This window comes from Polypterus senegalus, chromosome 11 (genome assembly GCF_016835505.1).
Source record: "Polypterus senegalus isolate Bchr_013 chromosome 11, ASM1683550v1, whole genome shotgun sequence".
NCBI classification, from domain to species: domain Eukaryota; kingdom Metazoa; phylum Chordata; class Cladistia; order Polypteriformes; family Polypteridae; genus Polypterus; species Polypterus senegalus.
This window is the reverse complement of record NC_053164.1, coordinates 40,271,439-40,297,920: the sequence shown is the minus strand read 5'-3', so window position 1 is coordinate 40,297,920 and position 26,482 is coordinate 40,271,439. Positions and strand designations below refer to the sequence as shown.

At 38.6% G+C, this 26,482-nt stretch overlaps 1 protein-coding gene across 5 annotated transcripts in view; it reads right to left on the bottom strand.

Moving 5' to 3' along the window:
* The window catches only part of slc4a5a (solute carrier family 4 member 5a), a 154,902-nt gene that overhangs the window by 51,164 nt on the left and 77,256 nt on the right, over positions 1-26,482 (bottom strand). For all 5 annotated transcript variants that reach the window (XM_039768436.1, XM_039768435.1, XM_039768438.1 and 2 more), the window contains exons 14-17: positions 23,834-24,008; positions 19,515-19,648; positions 18,945-19,216; positions 1,656-1,720 (exon numbers count right to left, since the gene is read on the bottom strand). In XM_039768436.1, coding sequence (XP_039624370.1) covers positions 1,656-1,720; positions 18,945-19,216; positions 19,515-19,648; positions 23,834-24,008 — 646 coding nt within the window. The remainder of the gene's footprint in view (positions 1-1,655; positions 1,721-18,944; positions 19,217-19,514; positions 19,649-23,833; positions 24,009-26,482) is intronic.

The following is a 26,482-nucleotide window of genomic DNA, read 5'->3' as shown; positions in this document are numbered from 1 at the left end:
TCAGGCCCCTTCTTCAGGTAAGATGTAATACTGTAATCTTATAATCTTTTTAGTTACCCAATAAAAGTTGCCATTTTGCAATTCAGCAAGCAAGACTGAGAGTGCACGCAAGACAGAGAGCAAAGCCCGCCTGCCAACTCTAACTAAGGGCATGCAAGACACAGAGCGCCGCCCACCAACTCTTAGACCATGGGATATGCACACATTTAGTGTATAAATGGATATAAATAATTGTATGTAAACAATTTGCCAAAATCTGTTGTATGTAAACGATACTGTTTAAAACGTTATTGTTTTTCATCAGGAAATCCGTTTTCCACGTCTACCTGTATTAGTTTAAATGGCACTTTTACCACTCGCAATATAACAAAGGCTTAGGAAACCACCATCGCAGTATAACGAAAATAGCAAGGAGTGAAACCAATGGCAATGGTCGAGAGAGTACTTATAATGTTGGTGTTTCTCTCATCACCTAAGGGTGTGCATTCACTGAAGGAGCTCACACGCCAATATTGGTGCAGTCCATTGGTGTCTGCCCGTTAGTGATTGGGGATACCAGACTGGTCACATTTCAACTACTAAAAAATATTTGAAAGGATGAGCCACAAACGGCGAGTGTTATGTTATAATTCTCTGTAAAGTCTATGTAATGCATGTTAGAACTACATATACTTCTATTTAAATGGAATTACTCCCAGCAGTCCTTGGGTTGACTTGTATTGATATGTTAATGTTTTCTCAGTTTGATTGTTCCATTCTGGTTGTCTTTCCAACACTTGATGTTAGCTGAACCTAACGCATTCTCATAAGAACATTTTCTCGTGAATTTCAGGTTCAGGCATTCGAAATTTCACATCTGATCAAATCTGTGTTAATCAATGAGGTCCCTGGTGTAAATGCTCCTGTGACGAGATTACTGAAGCTACATTCGAAGGTGGTTAAAAACGGGCAGCCATTATATTTAACAAAAGTGAAAATGCACATGTGGCTTTAATCTGCAAACAAGGACAACTTTATCTGCAAAAGAAAAGGTTGGGAGCATACACTGACACAAAATGTCACTGAACCTGCCACATGACAAACCACCTCAGGATCCCAGATGAGGACCCGAACAACAGGTGAACACCTCAGCTCATCACCACACTTGTTCAAAAGGAGTTTGAGTTTGTTTTTTTTTTTACAGTGGCTAGAGTGCCAGTCCTGCCACCAGGCCCCGAGTTTTCCTTGTAAGTTGGAGGACCTGCTTGCAGGTTAGCATCATACCCAGGACGGAGCAGTTGAAGGTAAAGGGTCTTGCTTAGGGCCCAGTGGGGAGGAATTATTCAAATTGGCTAACTTCTAATGGCCGGTTCAGATCCCAAGCCTCACAGCCTCCACTCTGCGTATTAGCTGAAGGTGATTCTTAATTTTGCCCAGAGAAGTTGACATCTGTTCTTTATCTGGGCACAATGTGGATTTGGGTTATGCATTTTAATGTAAGGTGTATAGGAGACCATAGGTTGTCCTTCTCAAAGTCAGACGCATTTAGAGATAGTTTTGCATTTTTGTGAGAACTCACAATGTTCTTTTATGTTTGAAACATTCAACTAAAGAGAACACATTTCTGGGATGCTTGCATTGCCTAATTTATTATAAAATAAAAATATGCAACTTACCATAGAGCTGTTAGTGCTGTTTGGAGCCAGAGGCACTGAAGCGTTGAAGATTGCCACAGTATCCACTGTTGAGACCAATAAGACCAAAAAAATAAGAAAAGGACAAAAATAATTCAGCTGGAAAATTGCCTGGAACATTCACACAAGTGCGTTTGGCTTCATTTGCACAGTCTCTGAGTAACAATCGCAGGCTGGGCTCACAGGCAGACAGTGATGGCGCAACAGCTACAAAGATCACATGGCCTTTTGTTACAATAACTGTACTTTGAAGAAGGAGCCGACCCTTCTCAGGGCCAAGAAATGATCAGCAATTCAAGTAAAAGTGCAATGGCATTGGCTTGGTTTTTTGAGTGTCTCCTTAAATTTAGATTTGAATAAATTAACTAATGCAAAAAATATTGGCAAGTGCATGTGTGTGTACATGGACTGGTATGAATCTGTAGTGGTAGACTTAGACAGATGGCCTCAAAAAGGTAGGGGAACATCTCTGCTTGGGGTCACATCATGCTTGTTAAATTAAGAACTACTAATTCTGTTTTCTGTCTACATATTTTGCAGAATATATTTGAATATATTGTAAGTGCCAGAAGGAATGGAATGGCATCCTGACTGGAGTTGGTAATGATTACCTGCCTGGCTGGGATTCTGTAATGTATGGAGCACAAGAATGGAGACACAACCTGGCCGGGATGGTCTTCTGTTTATGCCCTAGTTGGGATGATCAGATAATGGATGGGCCAGGGATGAATGGACATTTTGAACAATTAATCCACCAGCAAGAAAGGTGGCAGTGCTCCTGTGGCTGGAGTCCAGTATGGACACCCATAGTGTTGCCGGGGAATTGTATTATAGAAGAGCTGAAGAATGAACATCCCTATTTTGGGGAGCTCCTGTATAACTCAGATGTGTTTCTGAAATGCAATGCCATGATGCTGGAATCGCTCCTGGGTCCAACTTAAAAGGAACTGCTCTCATGCAAGTTGGAGTCAGGATGCAGAGGGCAAAAACTCACATGGAGCAGTGGAAACAGATGGAGGAAGAGAAGAAGGTTTATTAACAACACATCATGGGAATGTTAAAAAGCCTGTGAAAGTGTCTTTTGAGTAACAAATACCTTTTACTTTATGCCTAAACTGTGTTTGGTTGAGTCGTGTCTGGTGTTTGGGGCTTAGTGGTGCCCCCCTTTTGGTCACTCTCTCTCTCTATATATATATATATATATATATATATATATATATATATATATATATATATATTGTGGCAGATGGCTGGGATGCCAGGAAGGACCGAGAAAGAGACAATACCTACCCCGGACCATGAGAAGGCAGCTGCCCTGGAAGCTCAACCCTGTTGTAGCCCGTGGCCACCGCTAGGGGGTGCCCAGAAGGTGGCTACAGAGCCTTGGATTACAGTACCTTTGCCACAACAGGAAATGCTGCTGGAAGATCGTCATGGAGAACCTGGAGCACATCCGGGGCATTATATAAGGGGACGCCTGACTCCAATACATGAGCCGGAGTTGGGAGAAAGAAGGCAGAGCTTGTGAGAGGAGGAGTGAGGGCGTCAGAAGAGTAGAAGAGGAGAGAAAGAAGGGTCTGAGTATTGGTATGAATCGAGCATTGTGAGGTGTTGTACAGTGAAGAAAAGTATTAAACATGTGTGCTTTTGAACATTCTGTGTCTGTCTGTCTAAGGGGGCTGCTTCCTATATATATATACATATACACACTAGTGACTTCGATTAGGCTACAAATTCAATGTTTGTGAAATCCAAACTTTCTCTGCAAAAAATTATTTGTTTTGTTTCAAGTCCTTGAAATGATTTTGTTATCATGGCACTGTTTTGTGGTTAAAATAGACCTTTTCCGCCGCCGCAAGGCACGTGCTGCTCGATTTCTTTCAACCCGTGCTGCATTTGTGGCTGCTTGTGCACGGCTGGCACAATGTCTGTCAGCATTAGAAGCATTCTGTAGCGCATGTTCTTCATCTGTCCTTTGTGTCTGATTTACACGATTTCTTTCAGCGTTAGTAGCATTTGTAGCCGTACGCTGCTCATCCGTTTGTTGTGCTCATTGTGTACGTGTGGTCACATTAGCAAGTCTACATTCTGCGTCAGTCATGTGACTTTGTTTCCTACGCATCCTTCCCGCGGCTGCTGCTCTTGTGGCAGCTCGAGGTACTGCTGCGAACACCATACATATGGATTGTATCACATTATATATAAGGATATATATATAGATAGATAGATAGATAGATAGATCTGTTGTATGCATATGTATATATAAAGGGCAGTCAGAAAGTTCCCAGAATTGTGATGTAGTGGGAGAGTGAGTGATCAGATAATGCACACATTGTTGTGAAGGGGAGCGCAGCACATCTGTAGACCAGTTACAACAGGTCTGGATCGGTTCAACATGTAGTATTGTTTTAATTACCACTTCAGATACGCAGATAAGCAAGGGCTGCAGTGCCACTAGCATACGAGCCCCCAATTGGCAAATGAATTTAATGTCAGCACGTTGTTCAAACTGCGACTTTATGCCCAATGAATATGCACACGTCTAACTCAAACAGTAATTAAAGTAATACTACACCCTGAAACCAATCCAGTGTGTGCATAATCTGATCTCTCACTCTCCCGCTATATCACAATTCTTTTGACTGCCCCTCGTATTTTTCTGCCTGTTTATGTGTCTTTGTTGCTGTTGTATTATTGTCAACTGCTATAAGGAGACATGCGATTAACAAGTTTATTATACTCATGTCAATAAGCTTGAAAGTAAACTTAAGTAGTTATTGTGGACAGTAAAACATTTGGGTCCTTGCCACCAAGAAGATAAAGAGTTATACTGCAAAGCAGGGGGATGTGAAAGGTTTAAGTGAAGATGCAAGAATGAAAATGATAAGCAATTGTGGGATTCTGAGGCGGCTTGCTAATATTTATATACACTGCATTCAGAAAGTATTCACACCCCTTCACTTTCTGCACACTTTATTGTGTTGTAGATTTAATTTTAAATGGACATCAATCAGAAACATTTGCATAATTATTAGAAATTAAAATCTAAATCTCTCATCTCTGTACGTATTCAGAACCTTTGCTATTGCACTCCAAATTGTGGTCCGGTGTATCCTGTTTCTTTAATTCATCCTGAGATGTTTCTGGAGTCCACCTGTGGAAAACTAAATTGACTGGACATCATAAAGAAAGGCATGCATGTGTGTATAGAAGGTCCCACAATTCACACGGCATGTGAACACAAAAACCAAGCCATGAAGTCCAAGGAACTGTCTGTAGATCTCCACAATCAACATGTAGTGAGGCAAAGATCAGGGCAAGGCTTTTAAACCATCTCTAAAGTGTCTCCAGGGGCATAGTGGCCTGAACTGCGAAATGTAAGAAGTTTAGAACCACCAGGTCTCATCCTAGAGTTGACTCTCCGGCCAAACTGAGTAACTTGGCAAGAAAGGCCTTGGACAGAGAAGTGACACAGAACTCAGGAGTCGCTCTAACAGAGCTGCAGAAGGCCTCTGCTGAGATGGAAGAACACGTTGGCAGCACTCCTTCAACCAGGTGTTATGGTATGGTATCTACACAGACACCGTTCTTGAGTTAAAGGCATGTGATACTGTTAATGACTGTGAGTGCATGAGGAAAAAGATTCTCTGCTCTGATGAGGAAAAAATGTAACTTTTTTGAGCAGAACTCCAAGCACGATGTATGGCAAAGACCAGGCACTGCTTGTCACCTGCCTAATACCATCTCTATGGTGAAGCATGGTGGTGGAAACATCACGTCATGGGGGTGCAGGGAGAGGGAGACTGGTCATACAGTAACTGAGAGACAGACGAAGGCATCCAAACACAGAAGAAAACTTAGTCCTATAGTGCATGCAAAGGTTCACCTTTCAGCCTGACAAAGACCCAAAGCATACAGCCAAGACAACACCAAGTGCCCTCGAGACAAGTCTCTGACTACACTTGAGAGGCCCAGCCAAAGCCTCTGAACGTCTACGAAGAGTCCTGAAGATGGCAACTTCAGACGCGTCCCATTCAATCTAAAGGAGCTTGAGTGTTTCTGCCCGGAAAAAAGGGATTAACTGCCCAAATTGAGTGCGTAAAAGCTTGTAGAGACTTACCTAAGAAGGCTTGAGGTTGTAATTAGTGCCAAGGGGGCTTCTATCAAGGCTGAATATTTAAATGAATGAGAGATTTCAATTTTTGATGTGTAAAACTTTCTGAAAACATGTTTTCACTTTGACATTATGGATTATTGTGTGTAGATTGATGGGCAGACATGGCAAATGTATCCATTTAAATTTAAATCCACAGCACAATAAAGAAAGTGAAGGAGTGTAAATATTTTTTGGTGGATAAGGCTTTATGTAGAAGACTGTTTGTTTCTAAGTATAGTCCCTTTTTGTGGACTATATTTGTTCCCAAATCGCCTAAAGGACTAAACTTGATGAGACTTCAAATTAGCCGGCTTCTCTGTAATATATAAATGCGCCAAGCTTGCTCTCAAACCTCCAAAACCCCTGCACTTCACTACTTGACCCTCTAACTAACATTATATGATTACATAACGTCTGCAAAGCAGTAGTTTGTATCATTCTCTGTGTGGGGTGTAGGTTGACCTGGCATGCAAGTAAGAATTTCACTGGACTCTGCACACTTGCCAATAAACCTGAACTTGAAATGCATGATAAAAAGAGCAGTGTAACATATGTCCATCTGTCTATTTGCTGGAACAACTCCATTGTTAAGTCACTGAGACCTAATGGTCTACTGTAGCAGCAGGAAACACAATCCTGAGACCAGCCAAGGGAAGAACACACTTACCCAGAAATATTTGTTGGCTATTGACTTGGGTCTTACAAGCTTGGGATGCTGGGTAAACCCCACAAAGTCAAAGCGAGAACATGCACAGTCCACTTAGACAGTGAACAAGCCGGTAATCAAACCCAGTGACTTGGAGGTGCAAGAGTGGGGCATTAAACACGGTACCACCCAGAAACTAAAATTCAGGCAACAAAGTCGCACTTCTGCAATGCAGCACATTTTTAGGTAAACTCATTATGAGAGAAATGCCATTAATATGACAAAAATTAAACCAAGAGAAAACACCAGACGAGAGAGGAGAAGGTGGTGGTAGAGGAGCGAAAAGTTGAAGGTGCAAATGAAGCTGAAGGGTAATGGAAAAAGCTAAATAAAAGGAAACCTAAAAGTGGGAAGGAAAAGAAGAAAAGCTGAATGGTAATGAAAAGATAAAGGAGAGACGACAAGGGCATCAGGAGCAGGTATAAGCACAACCGTATTCCTAGTAACTCCACCAGCACAGGAACTGAATGAAAACGAAGCCATGCAGTGTGGAAGCAGGGCCAGAATTACACACATTCAAATACAGTCCAGATGTCCTACTAATGAAACACATGTGCCTCATTTTGGGTGATTTGCATCTCTATTGTTCAACAGATGTTCCTGCCAGACTCAATTTTGACACATTAAGTAAACATTTTATAGGTAATGGAACAACAGCCGCACAGCAAGACTGATTATTACAGATTCTAACTCGAACAACATGAAACTAAAATGCAGTCATTAGAAGCCGGGCTTTGCGAAAGTAACATCTTTCAGTACAAAGACTGTCATGCTGACTCTCTCGTTGCAAGTGATCTCTGACTCCCTGAGAAGCTTGTTATACGTGCGGCGTGTGCTTGACATCTTCAGTTTCTTGTCTGTGTTTTGTCTTCTGTCTACCCAGCCTCTGTGTTGCAGCTTCCCTTGAGCCTTTAAATTATATTGCATTACAGCTGTATTTATTTTCTGTTTTATTGTGTTTTTTGTTACTTTTGAATTTTTTTTTACTAGCTACGGTACCTGTTGCAGACAGGTAATAGAAAAATTTAAAAATATTTACCATCTTGTGTACCTTCAATGCCTTTCCTCGGTATTTATGTGTGTGTGAGTGTCTGTTTAACGGCTCCATAAAGCCTGCTTCTCAAACACTTTCATTATTTTTAGGCACCTTTCTTGCCTCTATCTGGTTTGATACTTACTGTTTTTGAAGGTGACTCTGTCAGCATGCGTCTTACTCCATTGCTAAAGTTTCTTTACTGGCGCTTCCTCTCTCGAGCGCATTCTTGTAAAGCCTACTTCTCAGGCCCTATCATTATTATTGAGGTGCCTTTCTCATCTCCTGTCTGTTTTTATACTTGCAACAATATCAGCATGCCTCCTATGCCTTCACTCCTCCTTCTGCGTCTCACACTCACACTTCCTCTTTCAATTGCGTCACCAAAGCCAAACTGAGCAGGGACTGGGCACATAGACCTTAGTGTTTCATTATATAGTAAATATTTTTATGTAGTTCCTATTATGTTGGGTTATGATTTAATTTTCTAGTAATGTGTCTTTAAAGGGTAGCGCCCTTTGGAGGCGGAGCCACCGGGCTGTCACTGCTGCTGGTCCCTCCTCCTGTCTTTATATTCAGTCAGAGAGTGGAACTCAGCAGTGGATCATTGGGTTTGTGTAGGATTTTCACACTACTGCCTTTCTTTCTTCTGTTTTGGGATTCTGATTTACTGGATTTCATATTGGGTTGACATGGATTGCCTTCATTTTTGCCTCCTTTTTGGCTGTGTGTCATTTTTGTTTGTTTTTTTCTTAATTTTTATAACAAATATCTTCCATCTAAAGGATTCTTTACAAAACAATTCTCATTGAACAGGAGGTTTTAGCAGTTCCTCTTTCTCATTAAATATTTTTCTGTGTTTTGAACTTTTAATGCAAGCTCTCCACTTTTAGGCCTATGCATGGTACAGCCTGCAGGTAGCATTTGTGGGTTGGCTGAGTTGGATTGAGCCTTTTCTGGACAGGCTAGTGAAGTTCCTGGGCTGCTTTGGGAGGAGGAGGATTTTTGTAGGCATAGTATACTTTTAAAGTTTTTTATGATTATATAAATTGAAATGTTCTAATGGTGACATCACCGCAACTGCTTTTTGAATGCCTATAATCACAGCTATTTTGTAATAATTTTACATGGTTGTGATGGTTCTCATGCCAGATGCCATTCATGTGACATGCTTTGCCAAAATGCTCCTCCTATATAAGATACCGTCATATAGTATTCATTATCAAGTTAGTGTCAGGAGTTTTTGGTTTTTGATCTATTTGCTTTTGAATATAAGCTTACTTTGCAGTTCTATTTTTATCGTTTGTTTTTTTTTTGTCTTTTTCTATTGTTTTGCCTGTCACCTGACTACATTTTGCCTCTCCCTCAAAGGTGCTTTTCCATTCCCAGGTACAATTCCATTCTCCTTTGATCTCTGGCATAAATCTTCTACCCTTCTAGTCCTTGAGGGAGTTGTAATTATTTATTGCTTATATCATTTTTTCTTTTACTGCCTATTCATCTTGTATCGATTCTAATTAACTTGGTTGTCAACATGTCCCAGGTTTCTTTTCTGTATCAAAATGCCTATTTATCTCCAGTTGTTGAATAGTATTATTACTTAGTGGACCATTGGGATAAATGATTATTATTTATTTTGGTTAACTGTTATTTTTGTTTAATGGCTATTTTGAGGAACTTTTTTTTTCTAAGAAAACAATTTTGTGGTTTTTCCCATTTTTTTCATGTGATGTCGAGAGGTTTTGCATGTCATGACACCCTGACCTGGTAGTATTTAAAGCAGCATAACACTAATCTTGGTGTCCAGGATTGTGGATTCTCTAAAAAACAAATGTGAAGCTTGAAGAGTTTATTTTCTGTAAGACCCTGGAACCCCTGCAGATTTTATTTTTTTCTTCAGCCTACTTAGTGTTTTTGTTTTTTACCGTCCTCCCAGCCATCTGACCTTATCTTATTCTTCAATATTATTGCCTAATCGTATTTGTTTTTCATTTTATATGTTTCGTTTTTTCATCAGATTTGAGCTACGATGACTGCATGAAAATGTCCTCTTGAAATAACTGTTGTTGTTGTATATCGACTTTGATTTTTTTGTATGACTTTCTAGTGCGACATTTTCATTTTGTTTGACTTCCCTACATTTCTGAGTTTTGCTTTGTCCTTTGACCATAAATTTTGAACCATGGTGATTGATGACAATCATGAACATGAAGATGTGAGTCCTTGGTCATGATGACATATACTATAAGTAAATCACTCAATCTGAATAAAACTTTGCACAATTAATCGCATTATAAGATGCAAGCGGTCTGAGGTTTTAAGCAGAAGTGCTCCTGGAAATTTTTCTCTTCAAAGAAAATTATTACACATCCCCAGGAGTACCCTCAGCCTTTTCCTGACCTTATAAGTGGCACATGGGCTTCACCTAAAAGCAGTTCCAGGCAGAGACTCAAAAAGTCCATATGACCATACAGAAGGAGAGTGGACAATCATTGAGCTGCCAGGAGGAAGAGAGTCTTAAGAAAGTAGGAGGCTGGAAGGAGCAGACAAGACGTGAAAGATTTATCCTTATTTATTCTCTTGTTTTTATACCTTTACCTCCAAGGCCCTGCGCCTCCCTTGAGTTTTAGTTTATGAATCCCTTTGGCTTCTTTATTCTATTGCTTAATTGGGGGAGTTTGGGGTCTGTGACAGCACCCCCTTCTGGCATCAGCTTTCTTTGAATGACTGTACTTGCTGAACATCTATTATATAATAAAACACTAAATTCAATGTGTTAGGTCCATCTGAGCAATCTGATTGGTCAGTTTGGCTTTGGTGACGTGACAAAAGAGGAGAAATGGCATGGGAGGCATATGGAGACAGTCGGTTTCAAAGATGGTAAGCATAGAAATGGAAAGGATGTGCGAAAGTGGCCATCAAAATAATGACAGAGTGTGAGAAGCAGGCTTTATGGGAATAAACTTGAGAGATGCTGATGGAATACGTAGGACCAAGAGATAGAAAACATTCTTAAAGTATTAGTATTGAGTAATTCACAATGCAACATGTAACAGTTAATCAACTCAAAATAAAAGTTAAAATAAACGGAGAGACCCTTATTTCCCAACCAATGTTTTGCAATTGAAGTGTATTAAATGTGTTTGTGTCCTGTTGTGTTGTATTGTATATGCCTCTTTAATTTAGAAGAACCTCCTTTCCTCATCAATGTACAGTCATGTAACAAAATTAATTTGTATTTCTCTTTTATTCACATTTTTTAAAGAAAAAACATGTTTTAAAGGAGACTGATCTCAAGGCTGGTATAACACAGCATTAGAGTCAGTAAAGGAGCAGCAGTGGCAGACTCTCTAACAGCAATAAACTAAGAACACGTCAGTGAAGAGCGGGAGAGATCTGAAATAATAGAGAATACTCACTCCGAAGTAACGAGAGCCGAGCAGTGCATGTGCAGCACAAAACAAACATGTGACAAAAATCAGTTACAGCAGTTAAAGAAAAAGAAAGAAAGAAAGAAATGGGGCGATTCCAGCAATGATCCCAGGGTGCCTGTGCAATTCATGCTGATGCAGGCTGAGAATGACATGGTGGCATAATGGATGAGCAGGAAAAAAGATGGAACGGGAGAAAGCTCACAATTGGGTAATGGACGAAGATTAAAAAAGATGTTCTGAGGGAAGTAAAATGTTAAATAAAATGACACTATGCAGGGGAAGCATTTAGTGTTTGGAAATAGAGCCTATAAGAAAGATTCAGGAGCCCATCTGGACTTGCTACTGTCCAAAACAAGACTGTGCTCCAATGTGATTGTGGAGAAGCTTTTATCTGTGGCACCTCTGATAGAGAACCATCTCTTTCAACCCTCGCAAACATAGGCAGTTTTTAATATCTGGAAAAGATTTGGGATTAAATTGCTTAGAGATCTTTATATATACAATATATTTGCATCCTATGAACAATTACAATCCAAATTTAACTTTCCAGCTACACATTTCTTTCACTATCTTTAAATTAGGAACTTTGTTAAACAGAACCTGCCCGATTTTCCTCATCTTGATCCCTCCTCCAGGCTGGAAAAAATATTGCTCAATTTCAACGACTTAGACACCATCTCTGCAATATATCAAATTATTTTACAGTCCCTCCCTTTCAAAGATCCAAGAGGACACTGGGAAAAAGATCTCTTAATCAATATATCAGAAAAGGAGTGGAAGGTAGCAATGCAGAGACTTCACTCGAGCTCCATATGCACAAAGCATACAATTATTCAAGTCAAAATGATATATTGAGCACATCTGTCTCACTTAAAACTATCCAAAATGTTTCCAGGTCAAGATCCAACCTGCGAAAGCTGCAATCAAGTCCCAGACTCACATGTTTTGGGCCTGCACCAAATTAACATCATTTTGGACCAAAAGTTTTAATTACCTTTCAGACAGCCTTGGTCTCACAATCCCTCCTAACCCATTAACAGCTGTGTTTGGTGATCTTCCAGATGGGTTTAAAGTGGAGAAGGACAAACAAACTGTGATCGCATTCACTACACTATTGGCACGCAGACTTATTTTGCTAAACTGGAAGAATCCTAACTCTCCTCTTTTAAGTCAGTGGGAAACCAATGTGTTATACTATTTGAAACTGGAAAAAATCTAATTCTCAGTTAGATGATCGGACCAGAATTTTTTCAATACCTGGCAGGATCTAATCAATAATATTTTAGAATAAGCTCTTAAAGCACAGAGGAAGCAATTATTTCCGCATTTCTTTTTCTTCTCCATTCATCTCTATTGCCCTATTAAACTAATCAATTTGGGTATGTTTACAAGCTTTACGTTCTACTCCGTTGGCCATGCTTTTTTTTTTAGGGGTGGGGGTTAAGTTGTTTTCATTCTTTTTTTTTTTTGTAAAAATTGATTTATTTGTATGAAATAATTACAATAAAATTAATAAAATTAAAAAAAAAATTAAGAGTTGTCTCAAGGTTGCACATAAGCTGCAAAAATGTCTTGAAGACTGTGCGAACTTCTTACAGGAAAATGGGGAAGAGGATGTTCAGTGATGGGCTCCCGGACTCTTTCTATGACTTTGGGGTATGAGTTCAGAGGAGATAAATCGCAGCAAAGAGATGAGAGGGCTGAAGTGTTTAAAATCAATGGCACAGGTAGGATGGATGCTGACTGTTACTTTAGAAATGTATGAAGCACAAAAGCAACATTTGTACAAAATTAATCTTCTCAAAAAAATGTGTGGTAGAGAAGAGAACATTAGATACTTTCAAATTTGAACTTGATGACAATTTGCTGAAACTAGAATACAAAATGAGAACCTATGAGGATGAAAATGTTGACTAACCTGTTGTCAAAATATTTGTCATTTTCTAACAGCTCTTTCCTGATGGGGTGCTGTCTTTGTGGAGTGTGCGTGTACCTCTCATAGGCGAGTGGTGTCTGGAGTGCACAGATGTGTGGTTAGTTAGGTTGGCACTGTGTGATTGGACCAATGTGAGCTGTCATGGTCATGTTTGTGAATGTCCCATGCAAGAATATTTAATAATTCAATTTCCTGTGATGCTGCAGTGGATAAAGTGGTCTTATAAACTGCATACAGTAGATGGAGTTTACAGAAGAAAACAATTCTATTTATTATTGTGTTACTTCTTTGAAATCACCTCAGTTTTTTTGTCCAGCATCTTCTGACTAAACAGTACAAAACAACTCAAATATGATATATCATTTGATGCATCTTGATGTCTAGTTATGCAAGATGTCAAGCTTTTTAGGGTTGTTCCCCATTTTTGTGTACTTAGACCTGAAACCCCTCATTTTTAGGGCATTTTTGAAACATACTGTGGGTAGGAAATTACACCCAATAGGTGTCTTCAGCAAAAATGATCAGAGGTACTTGGGGTTGTGCAGGCCACATCAACTGACCCCACTAATGGGATACAAAGAGTCAAAATGACTCCTTTTCATAAAAGTTTGTAATAAATAAAATAAAATAATAATTGACACGCGGAGTGTTGTTTCATGCTGTTTCAAAGTTGTTGATCACAAATATTTGATATTTGATTCTTCACTGGTGGTCTTAGACCTCTAAATGTCACCCCCAGATGGCTATAAATGATACATTTCAAACATAAGCATGTTATATAAATAACATATATACAGACAGTCCCCGGGTTAAGAACGAAATACGTTTTTTGTCTGTCCTTAAGTCAAATTTGTATGTAAGTTGGAACACGTATATCTTATTAAATGTCATTTAGTCAAATGTTTGCCTCAGTCTAGTATTTATTTTACATTACTGTGCATATAAAACACTTAATAAACACTTCAAAATAAAAAAAAAACTTAAAACATACAGAACTGAACATAATACTGTAGTAGTAATAATAATAATAATGAGTAATAATAAAAGTAACTATGTACTGTACACTACAGTACTGTACAGTACTGTAAAAAATAAAGAAACAGTTCTTAAAACAGTTTAGATAGAAGAAAAAAAAAGTTTAATGATTAAAGGTTAACACTCATTTGTGAGTTAACAGCATGGTAACTTAATTACTGTAATTGTTTGCCTTTTCTTTCATGCATCGGCAGTACTGTACTTGTATCAGATTTATGCTTTGGTGGCATCATTCAAGGGTACTGTAATAGAAAAACGGGACTGTGATCAGACAGATTATGAAGCAAGTGATACATACAAGCGTATTCATAAATACAAGCATATTCATAAGTACAGCTACTGTGGAAACAAAGCACGGCGTGAACCGTAAATTTATATTAAGTTTATAGACACACTCCCGCTGCCGTTTGTCATGCCTACGGTGAATGACGGTATTCGCGAGATACAAGTTTACTGAGAAGACACGAGGTATAAACGAGACTTTGGATCACTTTGTAACGGAGTTAAAATTGATGTAGCAAGAAACTGAACAAAACGTTAATGTTTTACTTTTAATAACTTATAGACTACATTTTATTTTTTCCCTTGCACTCAGTAAGCGAGGCCAATGCATATTCATAAGTGCAGCTACTGTGGAAACAAAGCACGGCGTGAACCGTAAGTTTACATTAAGTTTATAGACACACACCCGCTGCCGTTTGTCATGCCTACGACGAATGACGGTATTCGCGACATACAAGTTTACTGAGAAGATACGAGGTATAAACGAGTCTTTAATTCACTTTGTAACGGAGTTAAAATTGATGTAGCAAGAAACTTTTAAGTTTAACTAACATTAAATAAACACATCCTCCAAATACGAACCTGATTGCAAGAAATAATGATGATCAAATCCTTGCTGACAGCAACACTCACAAAACAATTACTGTATATTGACAATCATGTTACGTTATTTTTAAAATGTTCCCTTTTCTTTTTCATAACTTCTTTAACACACTACTTCTCTGCTGCGAAAGGCGGATATATATATAACTCTCAAATAGACAAGCCACACACCGCGGCACAATGGTAGCGCCGACATCCGAGGTTCGATTCCCGAGAAGGGATGCACTGAGTATTTACGTGCGCTTCCTGATTCATTATACCCTCGGATCCCCTTGGTTTGAGACGTATGAAAAAATATGCGGTTAACGCAGAATCATGTTACGTTATTTTTAAACTGTTTCCTTTTCTTAGCACAAGCACAGCTGAGAAGCTTCGATGCGTGTACTCCATAACGTGTTAAAAAAATAATGCATTTAATCACACTTTCAATTCCAAGCAAAGGGGACCTTTTGTCAATGCTGATTTCCTGGTACATCGACAGTACCGCCGCTCCCTATACGCAGAGTACGCAGTCTGCGTAGGGCACCAACTCCCAGGGGGGCACCATCCCAGCTGCTCAAAAATGTTTTTATATATTATAATAATAAATTAATATTAATAATATACATATACAAATAAACAAAAATATAAACGTATATATTGCATTTTACGGTGAACGCAGAGTAGGCTAAGCACACGTGATGACGCGCGCGCCCTCACCTCTGTTATGGCTGCCTATTTGGCCAAAAATGATAATAATTGAACAATATGCCTGCTCCTGGAAAGAGACATCAACAGTCCGGCGCCGAGAAACGAAAGAAAAAAAAAGCCCAAGATGAAGCCCGTGCATGTACCCAAATCTCTGGATTGCTCTGCGCATAGCAGTGACGCTCCCTGTAACTGTTGCCTCTGCTCAGCGATGTTTTCTAAAATGAAGCTCATCAAAATGTACTTGCGCTCATCTATGGCACAAGAGCGCATGAGTGGTCTGGCAGTTGTCAGCATCAACTCTGAATTAGCAAAGGCTTTATCATATGAAGAGCTCATTTACGACTTTGCCTCAAGAAAAAGCAGAAGTGTGCCTTTGTAAATTTTGAACTTTGGAAAGCTCCAGCAGATGACAGTGTTGATTTTATTTCAGTTTATTATTGTTTATTTTATTTATTATAAATGTTTTATTTAAAGTGTAATTTTAGTTTGTATTTTTTGCTGTAGAGCTACAATTGTAATTTATAAATGATACAATTTATTTATGTATTTACGTTTATTTGAATAAAGTTCTATTTTGGCCCCTATAGTAGGTTTTTTTTTATTATTTTATTTTTACTTCCGTAATATTTGGGGGAGGGGGCACAAAAGTAAATTTCTGCTTAGGGCACCCATTTGGCCAGCAGCAGCCCTGTACATCGATTACATTGATACACACATCAGAGCTACAAAAATGTTAAGAGTCGGAATAAAGCGCGTTCCTACGACTGATCGGAGGGAAATTTCATTTCATTTCGACTACCCGAGCGAAGCCTTGATAAAAGCATGGTTTTGTGCAAACTGAAAAGCAAGCAAAATTAGATGCATTACAGAAAGCGGACTTTGTGGCTCTTACTGGGGATCATTGGACTTCCGTGACCGTTAGTAATTCTAATTACATCTAATTACAAAATGTTCAATGATCACACTGTTTTAGCCTAATGTACAAAATAATTTTGGCTAAGGTTACTCAGAGTTTAAAGATGAAGCTGGTCAAATTAACTTTTATGTTTCTGACTTATTTTTTTAAGAAGAAAAACTGCACTTTATGTTGAAATTTTGGTTATTATTATTTAAAGACAATACTATTCTGAAAATGTACTTAAAGTACTTTAACTACCACTTTATTTTTAAGTCTGCCCAATTTTAGCCAGGGATGATATTTTTGTTTCTGTTTTGAATTGAAATGCAGTTTAAAAGCTTTTTTTTTCAGAAATTAAAAGAGCTTGAGTTTACAATATTCATGTCAATGTCTATTATTTGATTCTGTCACCCACTAAAACCCTTTTAAATTAAAAAAAAAACATTTGCAATTTGGGGCAAATTTTCATGTGTGATTACATGCGATTAATCAAGATTAATTTTTACACAGCCTCTAATTAATTAGATTAATTTTTTTAATCGAGTCCCACCCCTAATATATATATGTAGATATATATATGTAGATTTGTATATATATATATGTGTATATACAGTATATATGTAGATATATATATGTTTATATGTGTGTGTGTGTGTGTATATATATATATATATATACAGTATATGCCAGCAACACTCATGACAATGACAACACAATGACAATGTCAATCATGTTACGTTATTATTAAAATGTTTCCTTTTCTTTTTCATTACTTCTTTAACACACTACTTCTCCGCTGCGAAGCGCGAGTATTTTGCTAGTTTCTTATAAAAACAAACAAAAAGCAATGAAAATACTGCTCTGAATCAGCTAAACTCAAATTTTAATTAGCTTTACTCATAAGACAGCTATCTTGACCAATCAGACCACGTAATCTACTCCCTCAAAGCAGAAGTAGCTGCTGTCAAAGACACAATCCGCTTCACTCACGTGGAAAATGAGAGCATTTGTTTATAAAGCAGGATTTATCACAGTTTGTCAAGTTAGAATTGATTGTGAAATGATTTGTGGAATTGTGGCAATCCATTCATATCCACAGGTTGTCCGCATGTTGGAAATACTCAACCAGGGGGGCCGCCTGTATAATGTAAATTTTTAAAGTCTAAATATTCTCAATTGTAGTAGAAATCTGTCATTTTTTTAACCTCTAATTGAGGTCCATGCGGGGCTTGAACCCCAGTAAAAGGTCAAAAATCAAAAATAACATCATATTCTTAATCACTGACATAAAACGACACTCCACATGCCTATATTACCATTCCCAATTTTCGGAAGCTTTATGAAAAAGAGTAACTTTGATTCCTGTGATGGTGCAGGTCCTGCTCCATGCTCCCTCTTCCACTGCCCCAATGTCGTACTCTCATTCTTCGTTTTTCCCTCTTTCGTTTTTCTTCTCTTTCTGTGCCGGCCCATATTTATACGGCTCCGTGGGCACAGAGACTCAATCACACACCACAGGAAGCCGATGAAGCGCTTGAGAATGGTAGCATCTTCACATGTAGATGCGTCTTGTCCCAATTACCTCATCAAATCATCGCAGTTGCATAGACTGACACGACCAAACAGATTATTTGTTAAAAACTGGCCTTTCATTCAGAGATGCAGACATGCTATATAATAAGTCCTTGTATACATTAAGGGCTGACTCTCTGGGGTGGGCTGATGTGGCAGGCACGACTTCAAGATCTTGTGATCATTTTTGGTGTTGGCACCTATTGCTTTATTCTATCATAAGGCTGTAATTTCCTGCAAAAATATGATCCAAAAATGGCCTAAAATGAGGAATTTGTGGGTCAAAAATAGGAGGGAAACCTAAAAAGCTTGACATTTTGCATATCTAGACATCATTGAACTGTCTATTATATGTAGGGGTTTTCTTGTCAGGAGATGCTGGACAAAAATACTGAAGTGATTTCAGAGCAAAATTCTTAGGAAAACAAAATGGTAAGCTCCAAAATATGGTGAGCTAATGAGCAAAGTAGGACAGCTTATTTGCTTATAATTTGCCACAAATGCATATGGCCATCAAGGGTGAAATTTTTCCAGGAAATATTTTATTAAGATCTTATCAGAACAGGCCAGAGTGAAAGCAGAATCAGTGGGGACTTGGCAGCTTGAATTTGTTGTATATTGGTTCACAACTTGCACATGACGATGTGGGATTGTTTTGAAAATTCTATTAAGAATTATGATTGATGATATCTCTCCCTATATTCATACAATGCGTTTATGATCTCTTACTGAGAATTAGTCACAAGAGTAGGAATTAAAAGTAAAAAGATAGTATCAGAATGTAACTGTTATTTCTTTCCAGCATTTTAAAGTAAAAACAAATTACAGAGACAGCTGTCCCCAGCAATGGCTCCTATACCATATGATACCATACTCAAACATGCGGCCTCAAATGTGTGCTCAGCCTGGGCTGTAAACAGTCTCACCTGGGTCAGGGGCCAGACATTCACACTTGTACACTGTGACGTAGTCGGGTTTGAAGTCAGAGTTGATGGGGTAATAAATAAAGGCTCCGATCATCTTCTTGATGGAATCATAAATGAAAATGAAGGAGATGAGTGTGGAGAAGCCTTCCTCTGTGAAGCGGGTGATGTATTTGATGATGAAGCTGGCATCTGTTGCCACCAGTATAAGACATTGCAAGCAAGAATGCAGGCCAATCCACAGTCGAAACTCCATGTAGTCAATTCCATTTCCCCTGGGGAGCATAACAGATACAAATATTGGAAGAGTACATCAAATTAATGCTGGAGACTAAACCTTCCTTTAAAGGACATACAGTGTATTTCTGTGCAACACATTAAGTCTTTAAAATAGCTTTACATATATAACTTAGTTTAAGCACAATTAAATATGAAGATCCTCATATTTCAGCAATGTTTTTTTATTATGGTTGTTATGAAAGACACCAGATAACAATGACTTTTTGAATAATATGGACTGAGAAGGTCATGCTAGCTGAGTGACTTGAGCTATGATTGGTCGGTGACACTCACTTGCTGAAGTCAAACAAAAGCTTCTCAAAGATGAGTATGGGTCCAGTGCTGCTCAGAATGATGAGGGGCTGGCCAGCAAAAAGGCAAAAAATGGATCCTGCCATTGCCGTCCCCAGAAAGCTTTCCATTACCCCCTAGTAAGGCAGGAGAAAAAGAAAACTAGAAAGTTGCAAGCTGCTAGATAAAACATACATACTGTAGGTTGTTAAACATTCAAAACAGGTCTAAAGATTATAAATGTAGAATATTCAGTGGAAATACATGTTACAGGTATCTTTAAGCTTACAATGCAATTAATATATATTTAAAAATGTTTCATTAACTGATTAATAGTAATGGGAGAACCCCACTTTTGCATCACCTGGAGTTTCGCAAGAATATAGAAATGTTTGGGAATGTCAGCAAATTCAACACAATTCATTGAAGTCAGTAAGGAAAGAAAAGCTGAAGTAGTTTGGAGTGGATTGTGAGTGTACCTGAGGGCTAGGAAAACATCTGCTGACTATGCTGGACTGATTATTGTTGACAAAAATGTGACCTGAGCTGTGAGACAGCAGAACTAACCTCTGTGTGGCTGTGAGGTAAAATTATACTCCAAGTCCTTTAGCACTTATTTCGTCTCTTGAGCTCCTATCATTACAACTAAATAAGAGTCAGTGAAACAAGAAATCAGCATTATAGACTCTGGGGGGGGCTCCCTCTGTCACTACCCTATCTGCGCTACGTAGCAAGCAGCTAAATGTACTTAATCCAGCAGTGATGACACAACATCTGGTCAACACTACTGATTATTAAAACTGTTTTATTAATGGGTTATTCTTCTTATTTGACATTTGGCTGGTAACTTAAAGATCAGGATATGTCACCAATACTTGGAGAGATACGTTTTATGTTAGGGTACAGTAAGGTTAAGTGACTTGCTTAAGGTGGAGATTGAACCGACAGCCTTAGGTTTTAAAGTCCAGTGTCTTAGGAGATGGACTTGAACCATTCAGTAACATACACATAAAAGATATAACATATATGCATCTTTTGAAACAAAATATTTATTTTATCTTCTTTCTCCTTCTTAACTGCATGTGTTTTTATTCAGAAACCTATAATTGTGAGTCGTGGCAGGTGCTATGTTTTATTTCAAATTTAATGGTGATGAATGATAAAGGTACATACAGTTTCAGGAAAATGGCACAAAAAATTGTTTTACTGGTGATTTGAGATTTATGAAATGCCAAAGTCACTAAATTGAATGTTTTTTTTTTTTTTGTCTGGAAAAACAAGTTTCCCAAAACCGATAATAAAATTTGATTTACCGGCAAACTTTAAACTCACACCAATAAAGTCAATTCTGTTTATGCCTTTTGCTCACAGTACTGCAGATAAGGGCAGTGCATTTTTTAAAAATCTGACGTGCTGCATATTTTTCACACAAAGACACCCTAAAATGGGCCATTGTGTACAATACTGGGTATTTTACACAGGGATACTGCAAACATTGAAAGGCGTTGCTACCTCTCCCAGTTCCTTGGCTTACCCTAGCTAATGATATGCACACTTCCAGTTAATTTCTTTTTTCACTAGAGATCTTTGTTTAAATTCATACAGCATGAAGGAATCCAGACAGGAACTAAACACATTTCATCTTGTGTGAGTGGCACAAATTTTGCTGGAAGTGAAACGCCATTTATTTTGGGAATGAGTTACACTGCAAATTCAGTTTGTGGGAATCGCTTCACTGATAACTGGAAGTTAATTAATGAATTGATCGACTCAGTGACTTAGGGCAAAAGATCTTTGAGGTATGACATACAAAGTGCTTCATACTGGTCTGTCCACTTGTAGAGTCCCTCGGTAGCCCACTGTTTGATGGGATACTGCATTGTCATTTTTGCTTTCATTGTAAATCATTTGGTGACACTGAAACTTGTTATTGTATTTGTACTGAGTAAAGTTTGATTTCTAGCCTGGGGTAAGTTAGGTTGAAAACAAAATACACATGGAGGGCAAGTTCAGCTGAAATTTAAGTAATATTTAGCAAGCTTACTATGGCATGGCCTACTCAGTTGGATTAGGAAGATTGTGGTTTTGTAGCTGTGGTTGTGCGAGGAATGACAACAACTTCCAACAATCCACTGAATAAATGTTGGGGAGTCTCCGTTTACTTTAGCATCTTTTTAAGACCACAAAAAAATGTTCTTGATGGCAAAACAAACAGTATTGACAACATATGGCGCTTTTCCACTGCATAGTACGGCACGACACGGTTCAGTTCAGCTCACTTTTGGGGGGTTTTGCACTGGGAACAGTACCTGGTACCTGGTCCTTTTTTTAGTACCACCTCAGCCGAGGTTCCAAGCGCGCCGAACCGTTACCAAAACGTGACGTGTATACTCTGCTGGTCACTGTTTGGCCGGAGAAAATCGTCATTACTGCGTCACTGAACTTGCGACACGAGACACAACAGACCCGCTAGATTTTTAGCACAGCCGGCGAAGGTTCGGACACACCATTTTGTTTTAACCAAAAATGGCTGTTTCGTGGTCTATTGAGGAAGTACAGACATTCCTCGTTGGTAGCCGAGGTGCGGATCCAGCGAGAGCTGGATGGGGCGACACGGAATGAAAAAGTTTTTCAGGAGGTCGCTTGTGGCGCGTCTACGATGATGTCACGGCAGTAGAGGCGGCGCAACTATAACGACACGTGAATAATCCCGCCCACTCTAAAGCGGTACTAAACTGCCGTCGAAACGCAAACTGAGCCGAACTGAGCCGAACCAAGGTGAGCTGTACTGAACCGTGCTGTGCCGTACTATGCAGTGGAAAAGCGCCAATAGCGTCTCTGGGGCCTGCAAAGACAATTTGTCTCTCGTTCTCAGAGCTTGTTTCAAGAGCACTGTCTGACAGGTTGCTTGGTTAGCTAAATGACGCTTCCTTCTGGCTGGCTGGCTGGCTCGGTATTTGTTGGTGGAGACCAGAAAGGCTCACCCTCACTGGGTGTCTTTTCAGTACACATTTAGTGACCAGTACCCCCTCTCATCCCAGAGGGTTAGTTAGTACATACCCCAGATGAGGCCTGAAGAGGATCCTCTGAAGCGCATGCGTGATACAGCGTAAGTCTAACAAGCTCTTAGCGGGCAGGGTGTTCCCCTCAGCAACTTTGAAAGAATTTGTTCAGTGTATTCTACTGGAAACAATTATGCCAACGTATTCGTGATGGCAGACTCAAATGACCAAAGAGGAAATCACTGTTGTCATAATGATATGAGCAAGTAAATACCAGCTTGGCCATTTGTCCAAATTTAAGCTTTCTCATTGTGTAATAAAATTGGCATATTCACAGCTGGTACAAGTGCACGTATTATTAACCAACAATTATTTGCCAAAACACATAGAGACCATTATAATAGAAACTACATCTCTTTAAATAAATTTCATAAGGTAAGATACAGAGATCAGTTCAACTATGGCTGTATAATGATGAACTGAGTGAATTAAGAGGATTTAGATTTAAGGAGTCATCTCTGCAGTACATCAGATTACAACCACTTCTAATGATAACGGGTAGGATGTTTCAGTAGGCCTCTTTATTTTGTGCCAACAAATTAAACAAGTGAGCAAGACTAAACAGCCAAAGGAGTGTCACCTTTCCCATCATTACACACACGGTAGACCCGATCTTTTCATTGTTGCCATCACATGTGTCACATGTAAGCACAGACGTTTAGGTCAGTAAGCGATTACCCATGTTTAAAAAATGCAATGTTACTATAGGTCTACAACTATAAATACACTGCCTAATTAAAAATCAAAGACATGGAACTATGTGCATAAGGAGGAAATCATGAGTACATGTGAAAATACTCTCAGTCAGATGCTTTGCACAATAAGAGATTATTCAGGGCCTTTATTTTGACTAATGTGACTGCAAGCCGCAGAGCTCTTCTGAGAAGATCTTTTATCAGTCAGAAGTACTTTGTCTGCTGTCAAAAACAGTTGAATTGCCTTTGTATTTCACACAAAGTGAGAATTGAATAAGTTAGTGTTATGCACCCACTAAATCACTCCATCAGAAGTAAAGACTGATGATGAGATGATGACGCCGTCCAGCAAGTTTCAGACTCCTCCACAGATTGTATGTCAGGGGTTTGCTTACATATTTACTCTGACGGTGGAGGAGGACATGAAAAATCTACCTAGTCAGCCATTGTTTAACAAGAGGCCAGGTGAGAAACTGCAACAACTTAACTTAGGGGAGCTACACTTACTCTCTTAGTTACTCCTTTATGTTCTTATTGTTCTGGCATTAATAGCAATGTTCATCACCTGGTAATTATCTGTGGCATCTCCCAGTAGTCCTCCGAATGTGATGGCATTAGTGATGCAGCCCAGGTAGATGAAAAGAATGGCAGAGATGGACTGAATATGGAAGGCTTCATAGAAATCACTAAGAATCCAAGGCAGCTTCCTTTTCATATCGAGATAGAGCCCCCCACAGAACCTGGAAATAAAGTTATTTTTACCTCCTTTAATCCTGTCTGAGAGATTGATAGAAAACATGAATTCATATCTTTATTTACTCAGATGAGATTTTAGAATTCCAACAACTGGCATCTTATATTCTAAAAGCTAGTAAGTAGCTTTCAATTTCAGTGCCCCCTTTACACAAAGGGATAGATAGATAGATAGATAGATAGATAGATAGATAGATAGATAGATAGATAGATAGATAGATAGATATTCAAGGTATTCAAGCCCCTTAAAAGTTATTATAATTTTCTTCATGTCAAAAGCTTTGTACACATATTTATCCATTCAGTATTTTATGTGAACTCTTATGCTGTAACAATACATTTCCAAAATCATTTTCTGTAGATATTTACTGTAACTGAACAAAAAAAACGTCCAAAGTTAGTATTTCTCATAAGGCATTTACACCTCTGTACTTTGGAACTCTTGGTTTACACAAGCGACAAATTAACCACAAATGACATAAAGGTGACTGTCATTTGACTCTAACTAAACATAATTAGGTTCTACTTGGGAGTCCTTTATATGTCTCTGGATATAAAAAGCCCCCTTTCTAAAGGCCAAAGTCTTTGTTGGACAATCACTCTAAAATGGAGAAAAAGAGCATTCAACTGATGTGAGAAACAAAGTAATTAAAATAAACATGGAAGCAAATGGATACAAAAATATCAAAGAGTTTGAATGTCCCGTTAAGCAGTGCTGAGTCCATCCTCAGGAAATAGAAGGTTCATCACAGCCCCCAGACTCCTACTAGACCAGACTGTCCCTCAAAATTAAACATCAGAGCAAGACTCAATAAAAATCGCTGGCTTTATTACATTCTTGTCTGCACAGGTCAAAAATCTTGGTGTTATTCTTGATCCTACATTCGCTTTCCTTTGATTCTCATATTATTATATATATTATATTATTAAAGGTCAATTACCTTTTTCTAATTTCAAGGCTGTATCCATTGTTCTCTGATACTGCAACTGAGACACTTATTTATGCTTTTGTCACCTCACGACTTGACTATTGCAATGCAGTGTTGTTTGGTATCCCTGCTTCAACCCCTACTCAAGAAAAATAATCTCGACCCCTCAGCTTTTGAAAATTTTAGACCCATCTCTAACCTGCCCTTCTTAAGTAAAATTCTAGAGAAGGCAGTAATTATGCAGTTAAACAACCACCTAAATAAACATGCTATTCTAGATAAATTTCAGTCAGGTTTTAGAACAAATCACAGCACAGAAACTGCACTCATTAAAGTAGTAAATGACTTGCGGGTGAATGCAGACAGAGGCCATTTATCTGTTCTCATCCTCTTAGATCTGAGTGCTGCATTTGACACCATTGATCACAATATTCTTAGAAATCGCCTTAGTCAATGGGTGGGCCTCTCTAGCAATGTCTTAAATTGGTTTGAATCCTACCTGACAGGGAGAAAATTCTTTGTTAGTTGTGGTAATCACATCTCAAAGACATATGATATTCTATATGGGGTTCCACAAGGCTCTATCCTGGGTCCGCTGTTATTCTCAATCTACATGCTTCCATTAGCTCAGATTATCTCAGGGCACAACGTGAGCTACCACAGCTATGCTGATGACACACAGTTGTACTTATCAATAGCACCTGATGACCCCGATTCTCTTGATTCACTAACAGAATGTCTGACTTGTATCTCAGAATGGATGAATAGTAACTTTCTCAAGTTAAATAAAGAGAAAACTGAAATTTTATTGATTGGCAAAAACGGATTCAGTGAGGTTATCAGAAATAAACTTGACGCATTAGGGTTAGAAGTTAAGACGGAAGTAAAAACGTAGGGGTAACCGTTGACTATAACCTGAATTTTAAATCACATATTCATCAGACCACTAGGACAGCATTTTTTCACTTAAGAAATATAGCAAAAGTTAGACCTCTTATATCACTGAAAGATGCTGAGAAATTAATTTAAGCTTTTGTTTTTAGTCGATTAGATTACTGTAACGCACTCCTCTCAGGACTACCCAAAAAAGACATAAATCATTTGCAACGAGTGCAGAATGCTGCTGCTAGAATCCTAACTAGGAAAAGAAAATCCGAACACATTTCTCCTGTTTTGATGTCGCTACACTGGTTACCTGTGTCTTTCAGAATTGACTTTAAAATTCTGCTTATAGTTTACAAAGCCTTAAATAATCTCGCTCCATTTTATATATCGGAATGTCTGACACCTTATATTCCAAATCGTAACCTCAGATCATCAAATGAGTATCTCCTTAGAATTCCAAGAACAAAACTTAAAAGAAGTGGTGAGGCGGCCTTCTGCTGCTATGCATCTAAAATCTGGAATAGCCTGCCAATAGGAATTTGCCAGGCTGATACAGTAGAGCACTTTAAAACACTGCTGAAAACACATTACTTTAATATGGCCTTCTCATAACTTCACTTTATCTTAATCCTGATACTCTGTATGTT